General features: G+C 53.2%; 2 protein-coding genes across 2 annotated transcripts in view; both read right to left on the bottom strand.

Annotated features, from left to right (window-relative positions):
* Positions 1 to 6,587, bottom strand: part of LOC142187317 (interleukin-12 subunit beta-like) — a 61,943-nt gene extending 55,356 nt beyond the window's left edge. Inside the window, exon 1 of the mRNA XM_075261541.1 lies at positions 6,506 to 6,587. Within this exon, the coding sequence (XP_075117642.1) occupies positions 6,506 to 6,587 (82 nt within the window). The remainder of the gene's footprint in view (positions 1 to 6,505) is intronic.
* Positions 6,588 to 16,857: 10,270 nt separating this feature from the next.
* Positions 16,858 to 20,618, bottom strand: part of DQX1 (DEAQ-box RNA dependent ATPase 1) — a 26,543-nt gene continuing 22,782 nt past the window's right edge. The window contains 1 exon segment of the mRNA XM_075261537.1: positions 16,858 to 17,519. Within this exon segment, the coding sequence (XP_075117638.1) occupies positions 17,321 to 17,519 (199 nt within the window). The 3' untranslated portion in view covers positions 16,858 to 17,320.

The raw sequence follows: 20,618 nt of genomic DNA, 5'->3' as shown, positions 1-20,618 counted from the left end.
AAGGGGAAGAACACTACTAGATAAAGGAGGGCACTATGGAGAGGGGAAGAACACTACTAGATAGAGGAGAGCACTATGGAGAGGGGAAGAGAACCACTAGATAGAGGAGAGCACTATGGAGAAGGGGAAAAGCACCACTAGATAGAGGAGAGCACCACTGGATGGAGAAGAGCACTATGGAGAAGGGGAAGAACATCACTGGAGAGGAGAGCACTATGGAGAGGGGGAGCAGTACTGAAGGGTGTAGAGTACTAATGAGAGGGGGAGAGCACCACTGGACTGAGGAGAGCACTATGGAGAGGGGGAGCAGTACTGAGGGGTGTAGAGTACTAATGAGAGGGGGAGAACACTACTGGAGAGGAGGGCACTATGGAGAGGGGAAGAACACCACTGGATGGAGGAGAGCACTATGGAGAGGGGATGAACACTACTAGATAAAGGAGGGCACTATGGAGAGGGGAAGAGAACCACTAGATAGAGGAGAGCACTATGGAGAAGGGGAAAAGCACCACTAGATAGAGGAGAGCACCACTGGATGGAGAAGAGCACTATGGAGAAGGGGAAGAGCACCACTGGAGAGGAGAGCACTATGGAGAGGGGAAGAACATCACTGGATGGAGGAGAGCACTATGGAGAAAGAGATCAGTACTGAAGGGTGTAGAGTACTAATGAGAGGGGGAGAGCACCACTGGACTGAGGAGAGCACTATGGAGAGGGGGAGCAGTACTGAGGGGTGTAGAGTACTAATGAGAGGGGGAGAACACTACTGGACTGAGGAGAGCACTATGGAGAGGGGAAGAGAACCACTAGATAGAGGAGAGCACTATGGAGAAGGGGAAGAACACTACTAGATAGAGGAGAGCACTATGGAGAAGGGGAAGAACACCACTGGAGAGGAGGGCACTATGGAGAGGGGAAGATCACCACTAGATAGAGGAGAGCACTATGGAGAAGGGGAAGAGTACCACTGGATGGAGGAGAGCACTATGGAGAGGGGAAGAACACTACTAGATAGAGGAGAGCACTATGGAGAAGGGGACGAGCACCACTGGAGAGGAGAGCACTATGGAGAGGGGAAGAACATCACTGGATGGAGGAGAGCACTATGGAGAAAGAGAGCAGTACTGAAGGGTGTAGAGTACTAATGAGAGGGGGAGAACACTACTGGACTGAGGAGAGCACTATGGAGAGGGGAAGAGAACCACTAGATAGAGGAGAGCACTATGGAGAAGGGGAAGAACACTACTAGATAGAGGAGAGCACTATGGAGAGGGGGAAGAGCACCACTGGAGAGGAGGGCACTATGGAGAGGGGAAGATCACCACTAGATAGAGGAGAGCACTATGGAGAAGGGGAAGAGTACCACTGGATGGAGGAGAGCACTATGGAGAGGGGAAGAACACTACTAGATAGAGGAGAGCACTATGGAGAAGGGGACGAGCACCACTGGATGGAGGAGAGCACTATGGAGAGGGGAAGAGTACCACCTGATAGAGGAGAGAACTATGGAGAATGGAAAGAGCACCACTAGAGAGGAGGGCACTATGGAGAGGGGAAGAACACCACTAGATAGAGGAGAGCACTATGGAGAAGGGGAAGAGTACCACTGGATGAAGGAGAGCACTATGGAGAAGGAGAGCAGTACTGAGGGGTGTAGAGTACTAATGAGAGGGGAGAGCACCACTGGAGAGGAGGGCACTATGGAGAGGGGAAGAGCACCACTGGATAGAGGAGAGCACTATGGAGAGGGGAAGAACACTACTAGATAGAGGAGAGCACTATGGAGAGGGGGAAGAGCACCACTGAATAGAGGAGAGCACTATGGAGAGGGGAAGAACACTACTAGATAGAGGAGAGCACTATGGAGAAGGGGACGAGCACCACTGGATGGAGGAGAGCACTATGGAGAGGGGAAGAACACTACTAGATAGAGGAGAGCACTATGGAGAAGGGGACGAGCACTACTGGATGGAGGAGAGCACTATGGAGAGGGGAAGAGTACCACTGGATAGAGGAGAGAACTATGGAGAATGGAAAGAGCACCACTAGAGAGGAGGGCACTATGGAGAGGGGAAGAACACCACTAGATAGAGGAGAGCACTATGGAGAAGGGGAAAAGTACCACTGGATGAAGGAGAGCACTATGGAAAAGGAGAGCAGTACTGAGGGGTGTAGAGTACTAATGAGAGGGGGAGAGCACCACTGGAGAGGAGGGCACTATGGAGAGGGGAAGAGCACCACTGGATAGAGGAGAGCACTATGGAGAGGGGAAGAACACCACTAGATAGAGGAGAGCACTATGGAGAGGGGAAGAGCACCACTGGATGGAGGAGAGCACTATGGAGAGGGGAAGAGCACCACTGGATGGAGGAGAGCACTATGGAGAGGGGAAGAGCACCACTGGATAGAGGAGAGCACTATGGAGAGGGGGAAGAGCACCACTGGATAGAGGAGAGCACTATGGAGGAGAGCACTATGGAGAAGGGGAGCAGTACTTAGGGGTGTAGAGTACTAAGAAGAGGGGGAGAGCACCACTGGAGAGGAGGGCACTATGGAGAGGGGAAGAGAACCACTGGATGGAGGAGAGCACTATGGAGAGGGGGAAGAGCACCACTGGATGGAGGAGAGCACTATGGAGAAGGGGAGCAGTACTGAGGGGTGTAGAGTATTAATGAGAGAGGGTGAACACTACTGGACAGAGGAGAGCACTATGGAGAGGGTATGAGCACCACTGGATGGAGGAAAGCACTATGGAGAAGGGGAAGAGCACCACTGGACAGAGGAAAGCACTATGGAGAGGGGAAGAGCACCACTGGATAGAGGAGAGAACTATGGAGAGGGGAAGAGCACCACTGGATGGAGGAGAGCACTATGGAGAAGGGGAGCAGTACTGAGGGGTGTAGAGTATTAATGAGAGAGGGTGAACACTACTGGACAGAGGAGAGCACTATGGAGAGGGTATGAGCACCACTGGATGGAGGAAAGCACTATGGAGAAGGGGAAGAGCACCACTGGACAGAGGAGAGCATTATGGAGAGGGAAGAGCACCACTGGATAGAGGAGAGAACTATGGAGAGGGTATGAGCACCACTGGATAGAGGAGAGCACTATGGAGAGGGTATGAGCACCACTGGATGGAGGAAAGCACTATGGAGAGGGGAAGAGCACCACTGGACAGAGGAGAGCACTATGGAGAGGGGAAGAGCACCACTGGATAGAGGAGAGCACTATGGAGAAGGGGAAAAGCACCACTGGATGGAGGAGAGCACTATGGAGAGGGGAAGAACACTACTAGATAAAGGAGGGCACTATGGAGAGGGGAAGAACACCACTGGATGGAGGAGAGAACTATGGAGAGGGGAAGAACACTACTAGATAGAGGAGAGCACTATGGAGAGGGGAAGAACACCACTAGATAGAGGAGAGCACTATGGAGAAGGGGAAGAACACTACTAGATAAAGGAGGGCACTATGGAGAGGGGAAGAACACTACTAGATAGAGGAGAGCACTATGGAGAGGGGAAGAGAACCACTAGATAGAGGAGAGCACTATGGAGAAGGGGAAAAGCACCACTAGATAGAGGAGAGCACCACTGGATGGAGAAGAGCACTATGGAGAAGGGGAAGAACATCACTGGATGGAGGAGAGCACTATGGAGAGGGGGAGCAGTACTGAAGGGTGTAGAGTACTAATGAGAGGGGGAGAGCACCACTGGACTGAGGAGAGCACTATGGAGAGGGGGAGCAGTACTGAGGGGTGTAGAGTACTAATGAGAGGGGGAGAACACTACTGGACTGAGGAGAGCACTATGGAGAGGGGAAGAGAACCACTGGATGGAGGAGAGCACTATGGAGAGGGGATGAACACTACTAGATAAAGGAGGGCACTATGGAGAGGGGAAGAGAACCACTAGATAGAGGAGAGCACTATGGAGAAGGGGAAAAGCACCACTAGATAGAGGAGAGCACCACTGGATGGAGAAGAGCACTATGGAGAAGGGGAAGAGCACCACTGGAGAGGAGAGCACTATGGAGAGGGGAAGAACATCACTGGATGGAGGAGAGCACTATGGAGAAAGAGATCAGTACTGAAGGGTGTAGAGTACTAATGAGAGGGGGAGAGCACCACTGGACTGAGGAGAGCACTATGGAGAGGGGGAGCAGTACTGAGGGGTGTAGAGTACTAATGAGAGGGGGAGAACACTACTGGACTGAGGAGAGCACTATGGAGAGGGGAAGAGAACCACTAGATAGAGGAGAGCACTATGGAGAAGGGGAAGAACACTACTAGATAGAGGAGAGCACTATGGAGAAGGGGAAGAACACCACTGGAGAGGAGGGCACTATGGAGAGGGGAAGATCACCACTAGATAGAGGAGAGCACTATGGAGAAGGGGAAGAGTACCACTGGATGGAGGAGAGCACTATGGAGAGGGGAAGAACACTACTAGATAGAGGAGAGCACTATGGAGAAGGGGACGAGCACCACTGGAGAGGAGAGCACTATGGAGAGGGGAAGAACATCACTGGATGGAGGAGAGCACTATGGAGAAAGAGAGCAGTACTGAAGGGTGTAGAGTACTAATGAGAGGGGGAGAACACTACTGGACTGAGGAGAGCACTATGGAGAGGGGAAGAGAACCACTAGATAGAGGAGAGCACTATGGAGAGGGGGAAGAGCACCACTGGAGAGGAGGGCACTATGGAGAGGGGAAGATCACCACTAGATAGAGGAGAGCACTATGGAGAAGGGGAAGAGTACCACTGGATGGAGGAGAGCACTATGGAGAGGGGAAGAACACCACTGGAGAGGAGGGCACTATGGAGAGGGGAAGATCACCACTAGATAGAGGAGAGCACTATGGAGAAGGGGACGAGCACCACTGGATGGAGGAGAGCACTATGGAGAGGGGAAGAGTACCACCTGATAGAGGAGAGAACTATGGAGAATGGAAAGAGCACCACTAGAGAGGAGGGCACTATGGAGAGGGGAAGAACACCACTAGATAGAGGAGAGCACTATGGAGAAGGGGAAGAGTACCACTGGATGAAGGAGAGCACTATGGAGAAGGAGAGCAGTACTGAGGGGTGTAGAGTACTAATGAGAGGGGAGAGCACCACTGGAGAGGAGGGCACTATGGAGAGGGGAAGAGCACCACTGGATAGAGGAGAGCACTATGGAGAGGGGAAGAGCACCACTGGATAGAGGAGAGCACTATGGAGAGGGGAAGAGCACCACTGGATAGAGGAGAGCACTATGGAGGAGAGCACTATGGAGAAGGGGAGCAGTACTTAGGGGTGTAGAGTACTAAGAAGAGGGGGAGAGCACCACTGGAGAGGAGGGCACTATGGAGAGGGGAAGAGCACCACTGGATGGAGGAGAGCACTATGGAGAAGGGGAGCAGTACTGAGGGGTGTAGAGTATTAATGAGAGAGGGTGAACACTACTGGACAGAGGAGAGCACTATGGAGAGGGTATGAGCACCACTGGATGGAGGAAAGCACTATGGAGAAGGGGAAGAGCACCACTGGACAGAGGAGAGCACTATGGAGAGGGAAGAGCACCACTGGATAGAGGAGAGAACTATGGAGAGGGTATGAGCACCACTGGATAGAGGAGAGCACTATGGAGAGGGGAAGAGCACCACTGGACAGAGGAGAGCACTATGGAGAGGGTATGAGCACCACTGGATGGAGGAAAGCACTATGGAGAAGGGGAAGAGCACCACTGGACAGAGGAGAGCACTATGGAGAGGGAAGAGCACCACTGGATAGAGGAGAGAACTATGGAGAGGGTATGAGCACCACTGGATGGAGGAAAGCACTATGGAGAAGGGGAAGAGCACCACTGGACAGAGGAGAGCACTATGGAGAGGGGAAGAGCACCACTGGATAGAGGAGAGCACTATGGAGAGGGGAAGAGCACCACTGGATAGAGGAGAGCACTATGAAGAGAGAGAATGAGCACCACTGGATGGAGGAGCGCACTATGGAGAAGGGGAGCAGTACTGAGGGGTGTAGAGTATTAATGAGAGAGGGTGAACACTACTGGACAGAGGAGAGCACTATGGAGAGGGTATGAGCACCACTGGACAGAGTAGAGCACTATAGAGAGGGGAAGAGTACCACTGGACAAAGGAGAGCACTATGGAGAAGGGGAGCAGTACTGAAGGGTGTAGAGTATTAATTAGAGGGAGAGCACCACTGGACAAAGGAGAGCAGTACCTGAAGGTCGGGACTACTATAGAGAGGTGGAGAGCACTATGGAGTCAGAAGTCCAGTAATACCATCTTATATATCATCACCCATTCTGGTGGAGGGATCTCCACTGTCTCAGGGCCTGGACACATGGTCATTACTGAGGGAGCCATGACATATGCACTGAAGCACAGGAGACTTCAGAGAAGGTCTGGTCATGTGTCTGGAAGATAAAGGCCATAGCTGAGATGGTCGTCTGACTACAAACCCCCTATAATAAGAAACCTTCAAATTACTAAGAACTTACAGTGCTGAGACCAGGAGTCCGGAATGGACTGGAGATGGTGGAATCCCAAAACCAAGACGCCAAAAGAAAGCAGGAGAGACATCTGAAAGAGGAAGGGAGCCAGATCTCAATGGGAATTGTGTGCCCACAACATGTGACAATCATACCCTGTATACCAGCCAACCTATAACATGCATGTCTCTACTACACCCACCAAACAGCCCATATGGCACCCATATATCTATATACATGTATATCCCAACTAGAGCCATGTCTATCTAGTCATATCTCATGGTGGAGTCATGTCCTCTTACCTTCCCTTCTGTTCGGTGTGATGAACGTGTCCAGATTTCGAGGTCCTTTTATTCTTGGGTGAGTGGGTGTCCGGGGTGTTTAGACGAGGGTGGATGGGAGATAAGACGGGGCGAGTGACCGGTGAGAAAGAGGAAGTGTACATTTATCACAGTGAAGATAGTTCTAGGTTGTCAGATCTAACCACAGATCTTACTGATAACCAGGAGGCTTCAGTCACCAAAAATCCCCAGATGACTACACAAGTGGCGGGTCGGAGCCCCCCATCACCAGTCCTGTATTCTCATAATAACATGGAGGAAACAAATGTAGCCCCCCGCCCCTTCCCTGAAGGGGGTGAACGGTTCTTCAATCTCCCTGCAGTGAGGGTCGTCTCTCCCCAGAACCTTCACCCTGGCAGAAGAAGTGACCATAGGTAGCCTGTTACCTGGAGATGGACTTGAAGCCTTCATACTTGCCATGTTTGGCCGCTGTCTTGGCTGCGTTTAGGTTTGTTTCTATACTTATTAGTGGTGCACTGGAGACCCCCAGTGTGCAGAGCAGCAATCAACGCAATGGTTGTTGGTAAGCAGCCAGTGAGCACCATGAGCTTCAAGGTGCCCCACACAGATGAGCGGTGGGATCAAAGCTATAGCAGCAGGAACCTTCTCTGCCCAGCAGTCACTGTCTTCTGTGCGTTGCTACTGCAGGGGGATCGTGCACAGTATCTACATTTGCCACATGGCTATTTCTTCAAGGTTGCGCTGCGTACCAGTCAGACTTTGGCTGGGTCTGTTCAGCTAGTCAGAGGTCGGGGGTGCAGAGCTCAGTATACAATCTCAGACTCCAATTCCATAACATATGAGCTGAGCACAAATGCCCCATACCTTGTCCAATGTTTCTGAAATCAGCTTCAGGAGCACAAGAAATGTTAGAGGACTGTGGTGAGAACTTGCCCCACTTTGGTAAAGGTCCTCAGTGATGGAGCCAGCCCAAATGGTAGACAGATACATGCAGGAATCTTTTAGGTTAAAGTAAACCCTCTAGTTATGACTTCAAGCTAGAAGATCCTTCAGAGTGGATGAAGGCCTTGTGTATCTGAAGCCTGTGTGTCTACCCTTTAGGATGACCCTTTGGGATGACTCCATCACTGAGGGTGAGATTCCCAGCGCAGTCTCCTAATATTCATTGTGCTGGCGGATCTGATGTTCCTGAACATCTAAGGTGGGATGTCTAAAGCTCTGTCTGAAGTGTTCACGTACAAGATCCTTACACAACTGTGCGCATGAGAATAGACTAGATCATCCAGCAGGAAGGTCCATCAAGCAGGCTATAGCACTCTATTGATGAAGAAGGCTTAGTCATACAAAGTCAATCCAGAACCAGCGCAATGACAATGGCCTCCTGGTTATGGGGATATTATCTCTCCTTGCCAATGTCCTCCTGGTTTCAGGTGGACCATCCATATCAGAGCGCGGCAAATCTCAAGACAGACTGGCCCTGTGCAAAAACTGTGTGGTCAGGTACATGGACCTCCTCATGTCTCAGCTCAGGTACCTCAATCAGTAATGGACCTTCTTCTCTTTCACTAGGCTTCAAGGGTCACCTCTCCAGTGCATGGAGAATGTCACATCAGTGAGTAAAACCACTGGACTCCTGGACTCCCGAGGGCCTCACATGTAGTACTGGGCCCATGAGGTCTTCAGATGTGAAGGTCACATTGCTGTCGACATTCATCTGGGTCTTGGAGAACCTGTTTTCTGCTCTTATTGTCTCTTTATCTAGAAAGTCTTACGAGATCCAGACAAGTCTGTAGCGTTACGAGACCCTTGGACATGTGGAATGACAGGAGGCCTTGGTGCATTCTCTTGGCCTCACGCGTGCGCTCGACCCAGTAGATTTTTGACCTTCAGAAATCTATTATCTTCATCGACAATTGGCCAGGATGGTAGAATAGAGTCATATTATGTCCCCCCACCCCTCCTGACTACTGGTCACCAGCCACATGCACCACTCTCTACCACAACTTCTCGGGGTAGTCTTGCCATTCTCCATTACATGAGATATTTGGGGCTATGACATGGTCTGCGTCTGCCCCCATACACGTTGTGTTTGCCCCCTCACTGGTTTTTCCGCTTCCCTTGTGGGGTCTTGTTTTGTAGGATTTTTCTGCACATATCACTGACCATGTAATGGAGACTGTTCAGCAGGATATGGAATAGATGAGACTGAATGTTTCTGGGAGGTAACAAGACGATGTGTGAACATGTATTAATAGCAGCTCGTGGTCAGCGGGGGATTGACTACTGTACATTAACCCCTTCCCACCCTGTGGGGTGAAAGGTCATTGTCTTGTCACATGACGACAGGAAAGTGTGGACTGTCCTAGAATAGCCTCAGATATTGGTGGGGGGGACATAGAAGGGTCTATGTTTGGTGGTCCCATGTCCAGGACACCATCACACATAAGGACCTTCTTCATATTACAGAATGTGTTAACCCCTTCCTCTCCTCATCAGATAAATGCATACAGGACTCTCTGACATCCTCGCGAGCTGCTCATACAACCACTTCCGCATTCTGCACAAGTCACGTCTTCCTCTTTTCTGTCGTGCACAGCTTTGAGTCATGAAGATGTGATTTCCAGTGACATAATACTGGTGTCAGAGAGCCCCGGGAGAGACATGTTCATCTGTGGCCTCTAGGAGAAGATGAATAGCAGGAGATCCAGCGTCACATCTGTCCCAGTCTACACAATGCAATGTCCTGACAAATATAGAACATATCACCTGAGGTCCCAACTGGTTTCTCTAGCTGAAGGTTCACGTCTCCTTTGGAATCGGTCATACAAGGTTCACGTCTCCTTTGGAATCGGTCATTAGGTCCTGCAGCAGTATTGTCCTCCCCTGTTAATACTATCAGCCCCATCCATGTGCTGGTCACCGGTCCTCCCATTAGATCCCCGCAGCAGCATGTCCTCCTCCGCTCATACTATCAGCCCCATCCATGTGCTGGTCACCAGTCCTCCCATTAGGTCCTGCAGCAGTATTGTCCTCCCCTGCTCATACTATCATCCCCATCCATGTGCTGGTCACTGAGCCTCCCATTAGGTCCCGCAGCAGTATTGTCCTCCCCTGCTCATACTATCAGGCCCACCCATGTGCTGGTCACCGGTCCTCCCATTAGGTCCTGCAGCAGTATTGTCCTCCCCTGCTCATACTATCATCCCCATCCATGTGCTGGTCACTGAGCCTCCCATTAGGTCCGGCAGCAGTATTGTCCTCCCCTGCTCATACTATCAGGCCCACCCATGTGCTGGTCACCGGTCCTCCCATTAGGTCCTGCAGCAGTATTGTCCTCCCCTGCTCATACTATCAGCCCCATCCATGTGTAGGTCACTGGTCCTCCCATTAGGTCCCGCAGCAGTATTGTCCTCCTCTGCTCATACTATCAGCCCCATCCACGTAATGGTCACCGGTCCTCCCATTAGGTCCCGCAGCAGTATTGTCCTCCCCTGCTCATACTATCAGGCCCACCCATGTGCTGGTCACCGGTCCTCCCATTAGGTCCTGCAGCAGTATTGTCCTCCCCTGCTCATACTATCAGCCCCATCCATGTGTAGGTCACTGGTCCTCCCATTAGGTCCCGCAGCAGTATTGTCCTCCCCTGCTCATACTATCAGCCCCATCCATGTGTAGGTCACTGGTCCTCCCATTAGGTCCCGCAGCAGTATTGTCCTCCCCTGCTCATACTATCATCCCCATCCATGTGCTGGTCACCGGTCCTCCCATTAGGTCCTGCAGCAGTATTGTCCTCCCCTGCTCATACTATCAGCCCCATCCATGTGTAGGTCACTGGTCCTCCCATTAGGTCCCGCAGCAGTATTGTCCTCCCCTGCTCATACTATCAGCCCCATCCATGTGCAGGTCACCGGTCCTCCCATTAGGTCCCGCAGCAGTATTGTCCTCCCCTGCTCATACTATCAGGCCCACCCATGTGCTGGTCACCGGTCCTACCATTAGGTCCCGCAGCAGTATGTCCTCCTCTGCTCATACTATCAGCCCCATCCACGTAATGGTCACCGGTCCTCCCATTAGGTCCCGCAGCAGTATTGTCCTCCCCTGCTTATACTATCAGCCCCATCCATGTGCAGGGCACTGGTCCTCCCATTAGGTCCCCGCAGCAGTATTGTCCTCCCCTGCTCATACTATCAGCCCCATCCACGTAATGGTCACCGGTCCTCCCATTAGGTCCCGCAGCAGTATTGTCCTCCCCTGCTTATACTATCAGCCCCATCCATGTGCAGGTCACCGGTCCTCCCATTAGGTCCCCGCAGCAGTATTGTCCTCCCCTGCTCATACTATCAGCCCCATCCATGTGCTGGTCACCAGTCCTCCCATTAGGTCCCGCAGCAGTATTGTCCTCCCCTGCTTATACTATCAGCCCCATCCATGTGCAGGTCACCGGTCCTCCCATTAGGTCCCCGCAGCAGTATTGTCCTCCCCTGCTTATACTATCAGCCCCATCCATGTGCAGGTCACCGGTCCTCCCATTAGGTCCCCGCAGCAGTATTGTCCTCCCCTGCTTATACTATCAGCCCCATCCATGTGCAGGTCACCGGTCCTCCCATTAGGTCCCGCAGCAGTATTGTCCTCCCCTGCTTATACTATCAGGCCCACCCATGTGCTGGTCACCGGTCCTCCCATTAGGTCCTGCAGCAGTATTGTCCTCCCCTGCTTATACTATCAGGCCCACCCATGTGCTGGTCACCGGTCCTCCCATTAGGTCCCGCAGCAGTATTGTCCTCCCCTGCTCATACTATCAGCCCCATCCATGTGCAGGTCACCGGTCCTCCCATTAGGTCCCGCAGCAGTATTGTCCTCCCCTGCTCATACTATCAGCCCCATCCATGTGCAGGTCACCGGTCCTCCCATTAGGTCCCGCAGCAGTATTGTCCTCCCCTGCTCATTCTATCAGCCCCATCCATGTGCAGGGCACTGGTCCTCCCATTAGGTCCCGCAGCAGTATTGTCCTCCCCTGCTTATACTATCAGCCCCATCCATGTGCAGGGCACTGGTCCTCCCATTAGGTCCCGCAGCAGTATTGTCCTCCCCTGCTTATACTATCAGCCCCATCCATGTGCAGGTCACTGGTCCTCCCATTAGGTCCCGCAGCAGTATTGTCCTCCCCTGCTCATACTATCAGCCCCATCCATGTGTAGGTCACTGGTCCTCCCATTAGGTCCCGCAGCAGTATTGTCCTCCCCTGCTCATACTATCAGCCCCATCCATGTGCAGGTCACCGGTCCTCCCATTAGGTCCCGCAGCAGTATTGTCCTCCCCTGCTCATACTATCAGCCCCATCCATGTGCAGGGCACTGGTCCTCCCATTAGGTCCCGCAGCAGTATTGTCCTCCCCTGCTCATACTATCAGCCCCATCCATGTGCAGGGCACTGGTCCTCCCATTAGGTCCCGCAGCAGTATTGTCCTCCCCTGCTCATACTATCAGCCCCATCCATGTGCAGGGCACTGGTCCTCCCATTAGGTCCCGCAGCAGTATTGTCCTCCCCTGCTTATACTATCAGCCCCATCCATGTGCAGGTCACCGGTCCTCCCATTAGGTCCCGCAGCAGTATGTCCTCCTCTGTTGATACTATAATGTACTGTAATACATTAGTGCACCCCAATATACTCCCATGTCAGTGATATAAATAATACCGCAGGACAGTATAAGCAGAATTTCTTCCATATTTATAAAAATCTATAAATAGTTTTCTGAACGGACAAATCGACCAAGAGCAGCGAATTATATTATTATTATACCGCCATAAGACGCAGAAGGGGGAGCACAAACCACATCGGAACCGCCCGGCGGAGAGCGACAAATCATACAAAAACCTGACTACGGTGAGGGGCCGGAGCGCGGATCAGTCATGTGTGTATTACATGTATTATGGTGAGGGGCCGGAGCGCGGATCAGTCATGTCTCTATTACATGTATTATGGTGAGGGGCCGGAGCTCGGATCAGTCACGTCTCTATTACATGTATTATGGTGAGAGGCCGGAGCGCGGATCAGTCACGTCTCTATTACATGTATTATGGTGAGGGGCCGGAGCGCGGATCAGTCACGTCTCTATTACATGTATTATGGTGAGGGTCCGGAGCGCAGATCAGTCACGTCTCTATTACATGTATTATGGTGAGGGTCCGGAGCTCGGATCAGTCATGTGTGTATTACATGTATTATGGTGAGGGTCCGGAGCGCGGATCAGTCACGTCTCTATTACATGTATTATGGTGAGAGGCCGGAGCGCGGATCAGTCACGTCTCTATTACATGTATTATGGTGAGGGGCCGGAGCGCGGATCAGTCATGTCTGTATTACATGTATTATGGTGAGGGGCCGGAGCGCGGATCAGTCATGTCTGTATTACATGTATTATGGTGAGGGGCCGGAGCGCGGATCAGTCACGTCTCTATTACATGTATTATGGTGAGGGGCCGGAGCGCGGATCAGTCATGTCTGTATTACATGTATTATGGTGAGGGGCCGGAGCGCGGATCAGTCATGTGTGTATTACATGTATTATGGTGAGGGGCCGGAGCGCGGATCAGTCATGTCTCTATTACATGTATTATGGTGAGGGGCCGGAGCGCAGATGAGTCACGTCTGTATTACATGTATTATGGTGAGGGGCCGGAGCGCGGATCAGTCATGTCTGTATTACATGTATTATGGTGAGGGGCCGGAGCGCAGATGAGTCACGTCTCTATTACATGTATTACGGTGAGGGGCCGGAGCGCGGATCAGTCACGTCTCTATTACATGTATTATGGTGAGGGGCCGGAGCGCGGATCAGTCACGTGTGTATTACATGTATTATGGTGAGGGGCCGGAGCGCGGATCAGTCTCGTCTGTATTACATGTATTATGGTGAGGGGCCGGAGCACGGATCAGTCACGTCTCTATTACATGTATTATGGTGAGGGGCCGGAGCGCGGATCAGTCACGTCTGTATTACATGTATTATGGTGAGGGGCCGGAGCGCGGATCAGTTACGTCTCTATTACATGTATTATGGTGAGGGGCCGGAGCGCGGATCAGTCACGTCTCTATTACATGTATTATGGTGAGGGGCCGGAGCGCGGATCAGTTACGTCTCTATTACATGTATTATGGTGAGGGGCCGGAGCGCGGATCAGTTACGTCTCTATTACATGTATTATGGTGAGGGGCCGGAGCGCGGATCAGTTACGTCTCTATTACATGTATTATGGTGAGGGGCCGGAGCGCGGATCAGTCACGTCTCTATTACATGTATTATGGTGAGGGGCCGGAGCGCGGATCAGACGCGTCTGTATTACATGTATTATGGTGAGGGGCCGGAGCGCGGATCAGTCAAGTCTGTATTACATGTATTACGGTGAGGGGCCGGAGCGCGGATCAGTCACGTCTCTATTACATGTATTACGGTGAGGGGCCGGAGCGCGGATCAGTCTCGTGTGTATTACATGTATTATGGTGAGGGGCCGGAGCGCGGATCAGTCACGTCTCTATTACATGTATTATGGTGAGGGGCCGGAGCGCGGATCAGTCACGTCTCTATTACATGTATTACGGTGAGGGGCCGGAGCGCGGATCAGTCACGTCTCTATTACATGTATTATGGTGAGGGGCCGGAGCTCGGATCAGTCACGTCTCTATTACATGTATTATGGTGAGGGGCCGGAGCGCGGATCAGTCACGTCTCTATTACATGTATTATGGTGAGGGGCCGGAGCGCGGATCAGTCACGTCTCTATTACATGTATTATGGTGAGGGGCCGGAGCTCGGATCAGTCACGTCTCTATTACATGTATTACGGTGAGGGGCCGGAGCGCGGATCAGTCACGTCTCTATTACATGTATTATGGTGAGGGGCCGGAGCACGGATCAGTCATGTGTGTATTACATGTATTATGGTGAGGGGCCGGAGCGCGGATCAGTCACGTGTGTATTACATGTATTATGGTGAGGGGCCGGAGCTCGGATCAGTCATGTGTGTATTACATGTATTATGGTGAGGGGCCGGAGCGCGGATCAGTCACGTCTCTATTACATGTATTATGGTGAGGGGCCGGAGCGCGGATCAGTCATGTGTGTATTACATGTATTACGGTGAGGGGCCGGAGCGCGGATCAGTCACGTCTCTATTACATGTATTATGGTGAGGGGCCGGAGCGCGGATCAGTCACGTCTCTATTACATGTATTATGGTGAGGGGCCGGAGCGCGGATCAGTCACGTCTCTATTACATGTATTATGGTGAGGGGCCGGAGCGCGGATCAGTCATGTCTCTATTACATGTATTATGGTGAGGGGCCGGAGCGCGGATCAGTCACGTGTGTATTACATGTATTATGGTGAGGGGCCGGAGCTCGGATCAGTCATGTGTGTATTACATGTATTATGGTGAGGGGCCGGAGCGCGGATCAGTCACGTGTGTATTACATGTATTATGGTGAGGGGCCGGAGCGCGGATCAGTCTCGTGTGTATTACATGTATTATGGTGAGGGGCCGGAGCGCGGATCAGTCACGTCTCTATTACATGTATTATGGTGAGGGGCCGGAGCGCGGATCAGTCATGTCTCTATTACATGTATTATGGTGAGGGGCCGGAGCGCGGATCAGTCACGTGTGTATTACATGTATTATGGTGAGGGGCCGGAGCGCGGATCAGTCACGTGTGTATTACATGTATTATGGTGAGGGGCCGGAGCGCGGATCAGTCTCGTGTGTATTACATGTATTATGGTGAGGGGCCGGAGCGCGGATCAGTCTCGTGTGTATTACATGTATTATGGTGAGGGGCCGGAGCGCGGATCAGTCACGTGTGTATTACATGTATTATGGTGAGGGGCCGGAGCGCGGATCAGTCACGCCTCTATTACATGTATTATGGTGAGGGGCCGGAGCGCGGATCAGTCACGCCTCTATTACATGTATTATGGTGAGGGGCCGGAGCGCGGATCAGTCACGTGTGTATTACATGTATTATGGTGAGGGGCCGGAGCGCGGATCAGTCTCGTGTGTATTACATGTATTATGGTGAGGGGCCGGAGCGCGGATCAGTCACGTCTCTATTACATGTATTATGGTGAGGGGCCGGAGCGCGGATCAGTCATGTCTCTATTACATGTATTATGGTGAGGGGCCGGAGCGCGGATCAGTCACGTGTGTATTACATGTATTATGGTGAGGGGCCGGAGTGCGGATCAGTCACGTCTGTATTACATGTATTATGGTGAGGGGCCGGAGCGCGGATCAGTCACGTCTGTATTACATGTATTATGGTGAGGGGCCGGAGCGCGGATCAGTCACGTGTGTATTACATGTATTATGGTGAGGGGCCGGAGTGCGGATCAGTCACGTCTGTATTACATGTATTATGGTGAGGGGCCGGAGCGCGGATCAGTCACGTCTCTATTACATGTATTATGGTGAGGGGCCGGAGCGCGGATCAGTCATGTCTCTATTACATGTATTATGGTGAGGGGCCGGAGCGCGGATCGGATCAGTCGTGTGTATTACATGTATTATGGTGAGGGGCCGGAGTGCGGATCAGTCACGTCTGTATTACATGTATTATGGTGAGGGGCCGGAGCGCGGATCAGTCATGTGTGTATTACATGTATTATGGTGAGGGGCCGGAGCTCGGATCAGTCATGTGTGTATTACATGTATTATGGTGAGGGGCCGGAGCGCGGATCAGTCACGTGTGTATTACATGTATTATGGTGAGGGGCCGGAGTGCAGATCAGTCACGTCTGTATTACATGTATTATGGTGAGGGGCCGGAGCGCGGATCAGTCACGTGTGTATTACATGTATTATGGTGAGGGGCCGGAGCGCGGATCAGTCACGTCTCTATTACATGTATTATGGTGAGGGGCCGGAGCGCGGATCAGTCATGTGTGTATTACATGTATTATGGTGAGGGGCCGGAGCGCGGATCAGTCATGTCTCTATTACATGTATTATGGTGAGGGGCCGGAGCGCGGATCAGTCACGTCTCTATTACATGTATTATGGTGAGGGGCCGGAGCGCGGATCAGTCACGTGTGTATTACATGTATTATGGTGAGGGGCCGGAGCGCGGATCAGTCACGTCTCTATTACATGTATTATGGTGAGGGGCCGGAGCGCGGATCAGTCACGTGTGTATTACATGTATTATGGTGAGGGGCCGGAGCGCGGATCAGTCACGTCTGTATTACATGTATTATGGTGAGGGGCCGGAGCGCGGATCAGTCGCGTCTCTATATTTCGGATCTCTCGGTGACGGTTTTATCTGATGATGTTAGGCATCGGCCATAGGGAGTTTTCGGCACTTTCCGTCCTGAGCTGCGCAGCGCACCAGAGGGCGGGGAGACTCCGGCACCACCCGCTCACCCCCCTCACATATTGGCAGGATCGCCCTGGTCCTTAGTCCTGGGAGCCACGGCTGAAGGGTTTGGCTCAGTAGCGAGTAAAGTGCAGGTCGGGCAATCGGACTCCTCCATCACTGCAGACAGCACGCATCCTCCTCCTTCGGGGCCTCCTTCTCCTCCTTCGGGGCCTCCTCCTCCTCCTCCTCCTCCTCACTCTGCACAGTCAATGTGTCGCGGTCTTGAAGTCCGTCCCGCAGTTCCATAAGAAGATCGCGGCTCTCACTTTTAGGAAGGTTACTAAGGTAATATGGAGGGGCAAACTCCACCAACCTACAAGAGATGAAGGGCAGTGTGAACAGGGCATGTAGAAGCCGGCCATGTCTAGGCCCCACCACATGGAGACTGTAGGGGGCGCCATGGCAGGGCTCCGGATAGCACATTACACAGACACTGGATAACGTCAAGTCTCCAGATCTAGAGATTTCACAACCATGAGATGAGAAGCAAAGGACTGGACAAGGGGCCCAAAATCAGCAGCTGATCAGTCAGGGGGCCGGGATCATAACCACTAAGGTATCGTGAGGAGGGGGCGGGACACAGTGGAGGGAAACGGAGAGAGAGAGAACGAGAGAGAGAGAAAGAGAGAGAGAGAGAGAGAGAGAGAGAGAGAGAGAGGAGGGATACGGGGAGAGAGAGAGAGAGAGAGAGAGAGGAGGAGGGATACGGGGAGAGAGAGAGAGAGAGAGAGAGAGGAGGAGGGATACGGGGAGAGAGAGAGAGGAGGGATACTGGGAGAGAGAGAGAGAGAGAGAGAGAGAGAGAGAGAGAGAGAGAGAGAGAGGAGGGATACGGGGAGAGAGAGAGAGAGAGAGAGAGAGGAGGAGGGATACGGGGAGAGAGAGAGAGAGAGAGAGAGGAGGAGGGATACGGGGAGAGAGAGAGAGGAGGAGGGATACGGGGAGAGAGAGAGGAGGGATACGGGGGGAGAGAGAGGAGGGATACGGGGGGAGAGAGAGGAGGGATACGGGGGGAGAGAGAGGAGGGATACGGGGGGAGAGAGAGGAGGGATACGGGGGGAAAGAGAGGAGGGATACGGGGGGAAAGAGAGGAGGGATACGGGGGGAAAGAGAGGAGGGATACGGGGGGAAAGAGAGGAGGGATACGGAGAGAGAGAGGAGGGATATGGGGAGAGAGAGAGAGAGAGAGGAGGGATACGGGGAGAGAGAGAGAGAGAGGAGGGATACGGGGAGAGAGAGAGAGGAGGGATACGGGGAGAGAGAGAGAGAGAGGAGGAGGGATACGGGGTGAGAGAGAGAGAGAGGAGGAGGGATACGGGGAGAAAGAGAGAGAGGAGGAGGGATACGGAGAGAAAGAGAGAGAGGAGGAGGGATACGGAGAGAGAGAGAGAGAGGAGGAGGGATACGGGGAGAGAGAGAGAAGGAGGGATACGGGGAGAGAGAGAGAGGAGGAGGGATACGGGGAGAGAGAGAGAGGAGGAGGGATACGGGGAGAGAGAGAGAGGAGGAGGGATACGGGGAGAGAGAGAGGAGGAGGGATACGGGGAGAGAGAGAGGAGGAGGGATACGGGGAGAGAGAGAGAGAGAGAGAGAGAGAGAGAGAGAGAGAGAGAGAGAGAGAGAGAGGAGGAGGGATACGGGGAGAGAGAGAGGAGGAGGGATACGGGGAGAGAGAGAGGAGGAGGGATACGGGGAGAGAGAGAGGAGGAGGGATACGGGGAGAGAGAGAGAGAGAGAGAGAGGAGGAGGGATACGGGGAGAGAGAGAGAGGAGGAGGGATACAGGGGGAGAGAGAGAGGAGGAGGGATACGGGGGGAGAGAGAGAGGAGGAGGGATACGGGGGGGGGAGAGAGAGGAGGAAGGATACGGGGATTGAGAGAGAGGAGGAGGGATACAGGGGGAGAGAGAGAGGAGGAGGGATACGGGGGGAGAGAGAGAGGAGGAGGGATACGGGGGGGGAGAGAGAGGAGGAGGGATACGGGGGGGGAGAGAGAGAGGAGGAAGGATACCGGGGAGAGAGAGAGGAGAGATACGGGGAGAGAGAGGAGGGATACGGGGAGAGAGAGAGAGGAGGGATACGGGGAGAGAGAGAGAGAGGAGGGATACGGGGGAGAGAGAGAGAGGAGGGATACGGGGGGAGAGAGAGGAGGGATACGGGGGGAGAGAGAGGAGGGATACGGGGGAAAGAGAGGAGGGATACGGGGGGAAAGAGAGGAGGGATACGGGGGGGAAAGAGAGGAGGGATACGGAGAGAGAGAGGAGGGATACGGGGAGAGAGAGAGAGAGAGAGAGAGGAGGGATACGGGGAGAGAGAGAGAGAGAGGAGGGATACGGGGAGAGAGAGAGAGGAGGGATACGGGGAGAGAGAGAGAGAGAGGAGGAGGGATACGGGGTGAGAGAGAGAGAGAGGAGGAGGGATACGGGGAGAAAGAGAGAGAGGAGGAGGGATACGGAGAGAAAGAGAGAGAGGAGGAGGGATACGGAGAGAGAGAGAGAGAGGAGGAGGGATACGGGGAGAGAGAGAGAAGGAGGGATACGGGGAGAGAGAGAGAGGAGGAGGGATACGGGGAGAGAGAGAGGAGGAGGGATACGGGGAGAGAGAGAGAGGAGGAGGGATACGGGGAGAGAGAGAGAGGAGGAGGGATACGGGGAGAGAGAGAGAGGAGGAGGGATACGGGGAGAGAGAGAGAGGAGGAGGGATACGGGGAGAGAGAGAGGAGGAGGGATACGGGGAGAGAGAGAGGAGGAGGGATACGGGGAGAGAGAGAGGAGGAGGGATACGGGGAGAGAGAGAGGAGGAGGGATACGGGGGGAGAGAGAGAGAGAGAGAGAGAGAGAGAGGAGGAGGGATACGGGGAGAGAGAGAGGAGGAGGGATACGGGGAGAGAGAGAGGAGGAGGGATACGGGGAGAGAGAGAGAGAGAGAGAGGAGGAGGGATACGGGGAGAGAGAGAGAGAGAGGAGGAGGGATACAGGGGGAGAGAGAGAGGAGGAGGGATACGGGGGGAGAGAGAGAGGAGGAGGGATACGGGGGGGGGAGAGAGAGGAGGAAGGATACGGGGATTGAGAGAGAGGAGGAGGGATACAGGGGGAGAGAGAGAGGAGGAGGGATACGGGGGGAGAGAGAGAGGAGGAGGGATACGGGGGGGGAGAGAGAGGAGGAGGGATACGGGGGGGAGAGAGAGAGAGGAGGAAGGATACCGGGGGAGAGAGAGAGGAGAGGATACGGGGAGAGAGAGAGGAGGGATACGGGGAGAGAGAGAGAGGAGGGATACGGGGAGAGAGAGAGAGAGAGGAGGGATACGGGGGGAGAGAGAGAGAGGAGGAGGGATACGGGGAGAGAGAGAGGAGGAGGGATACAGAGAGAGAGAGAGAGAGAGAGGAGGGATACAGAGAGAGAAAGAGGAGGAGA

This window comes from Leptodactylus fuscus, unplaced genomic scaffold, assembly GCF_031893055.1.
Source record: "Leptodactylus fuscus isolate aLepFus1 unplaced genomic scaffold, aLepFus1.hap2 HAP2_SCAFFOLD_187, whole genome shotgun sequence".
Classification (NCBI taxonomy): Eukaryota; Metazoa; Chordata; class Amphibia; order Anura; family Leptodactylidae; genus Leptodactylus; species Leptodactylus fuscus.
The sequence above is the reverse complement of the archived record's forward strand: the minus strand, read 5'-3'. Positions and strand labels throughout refer to the sequence as shown.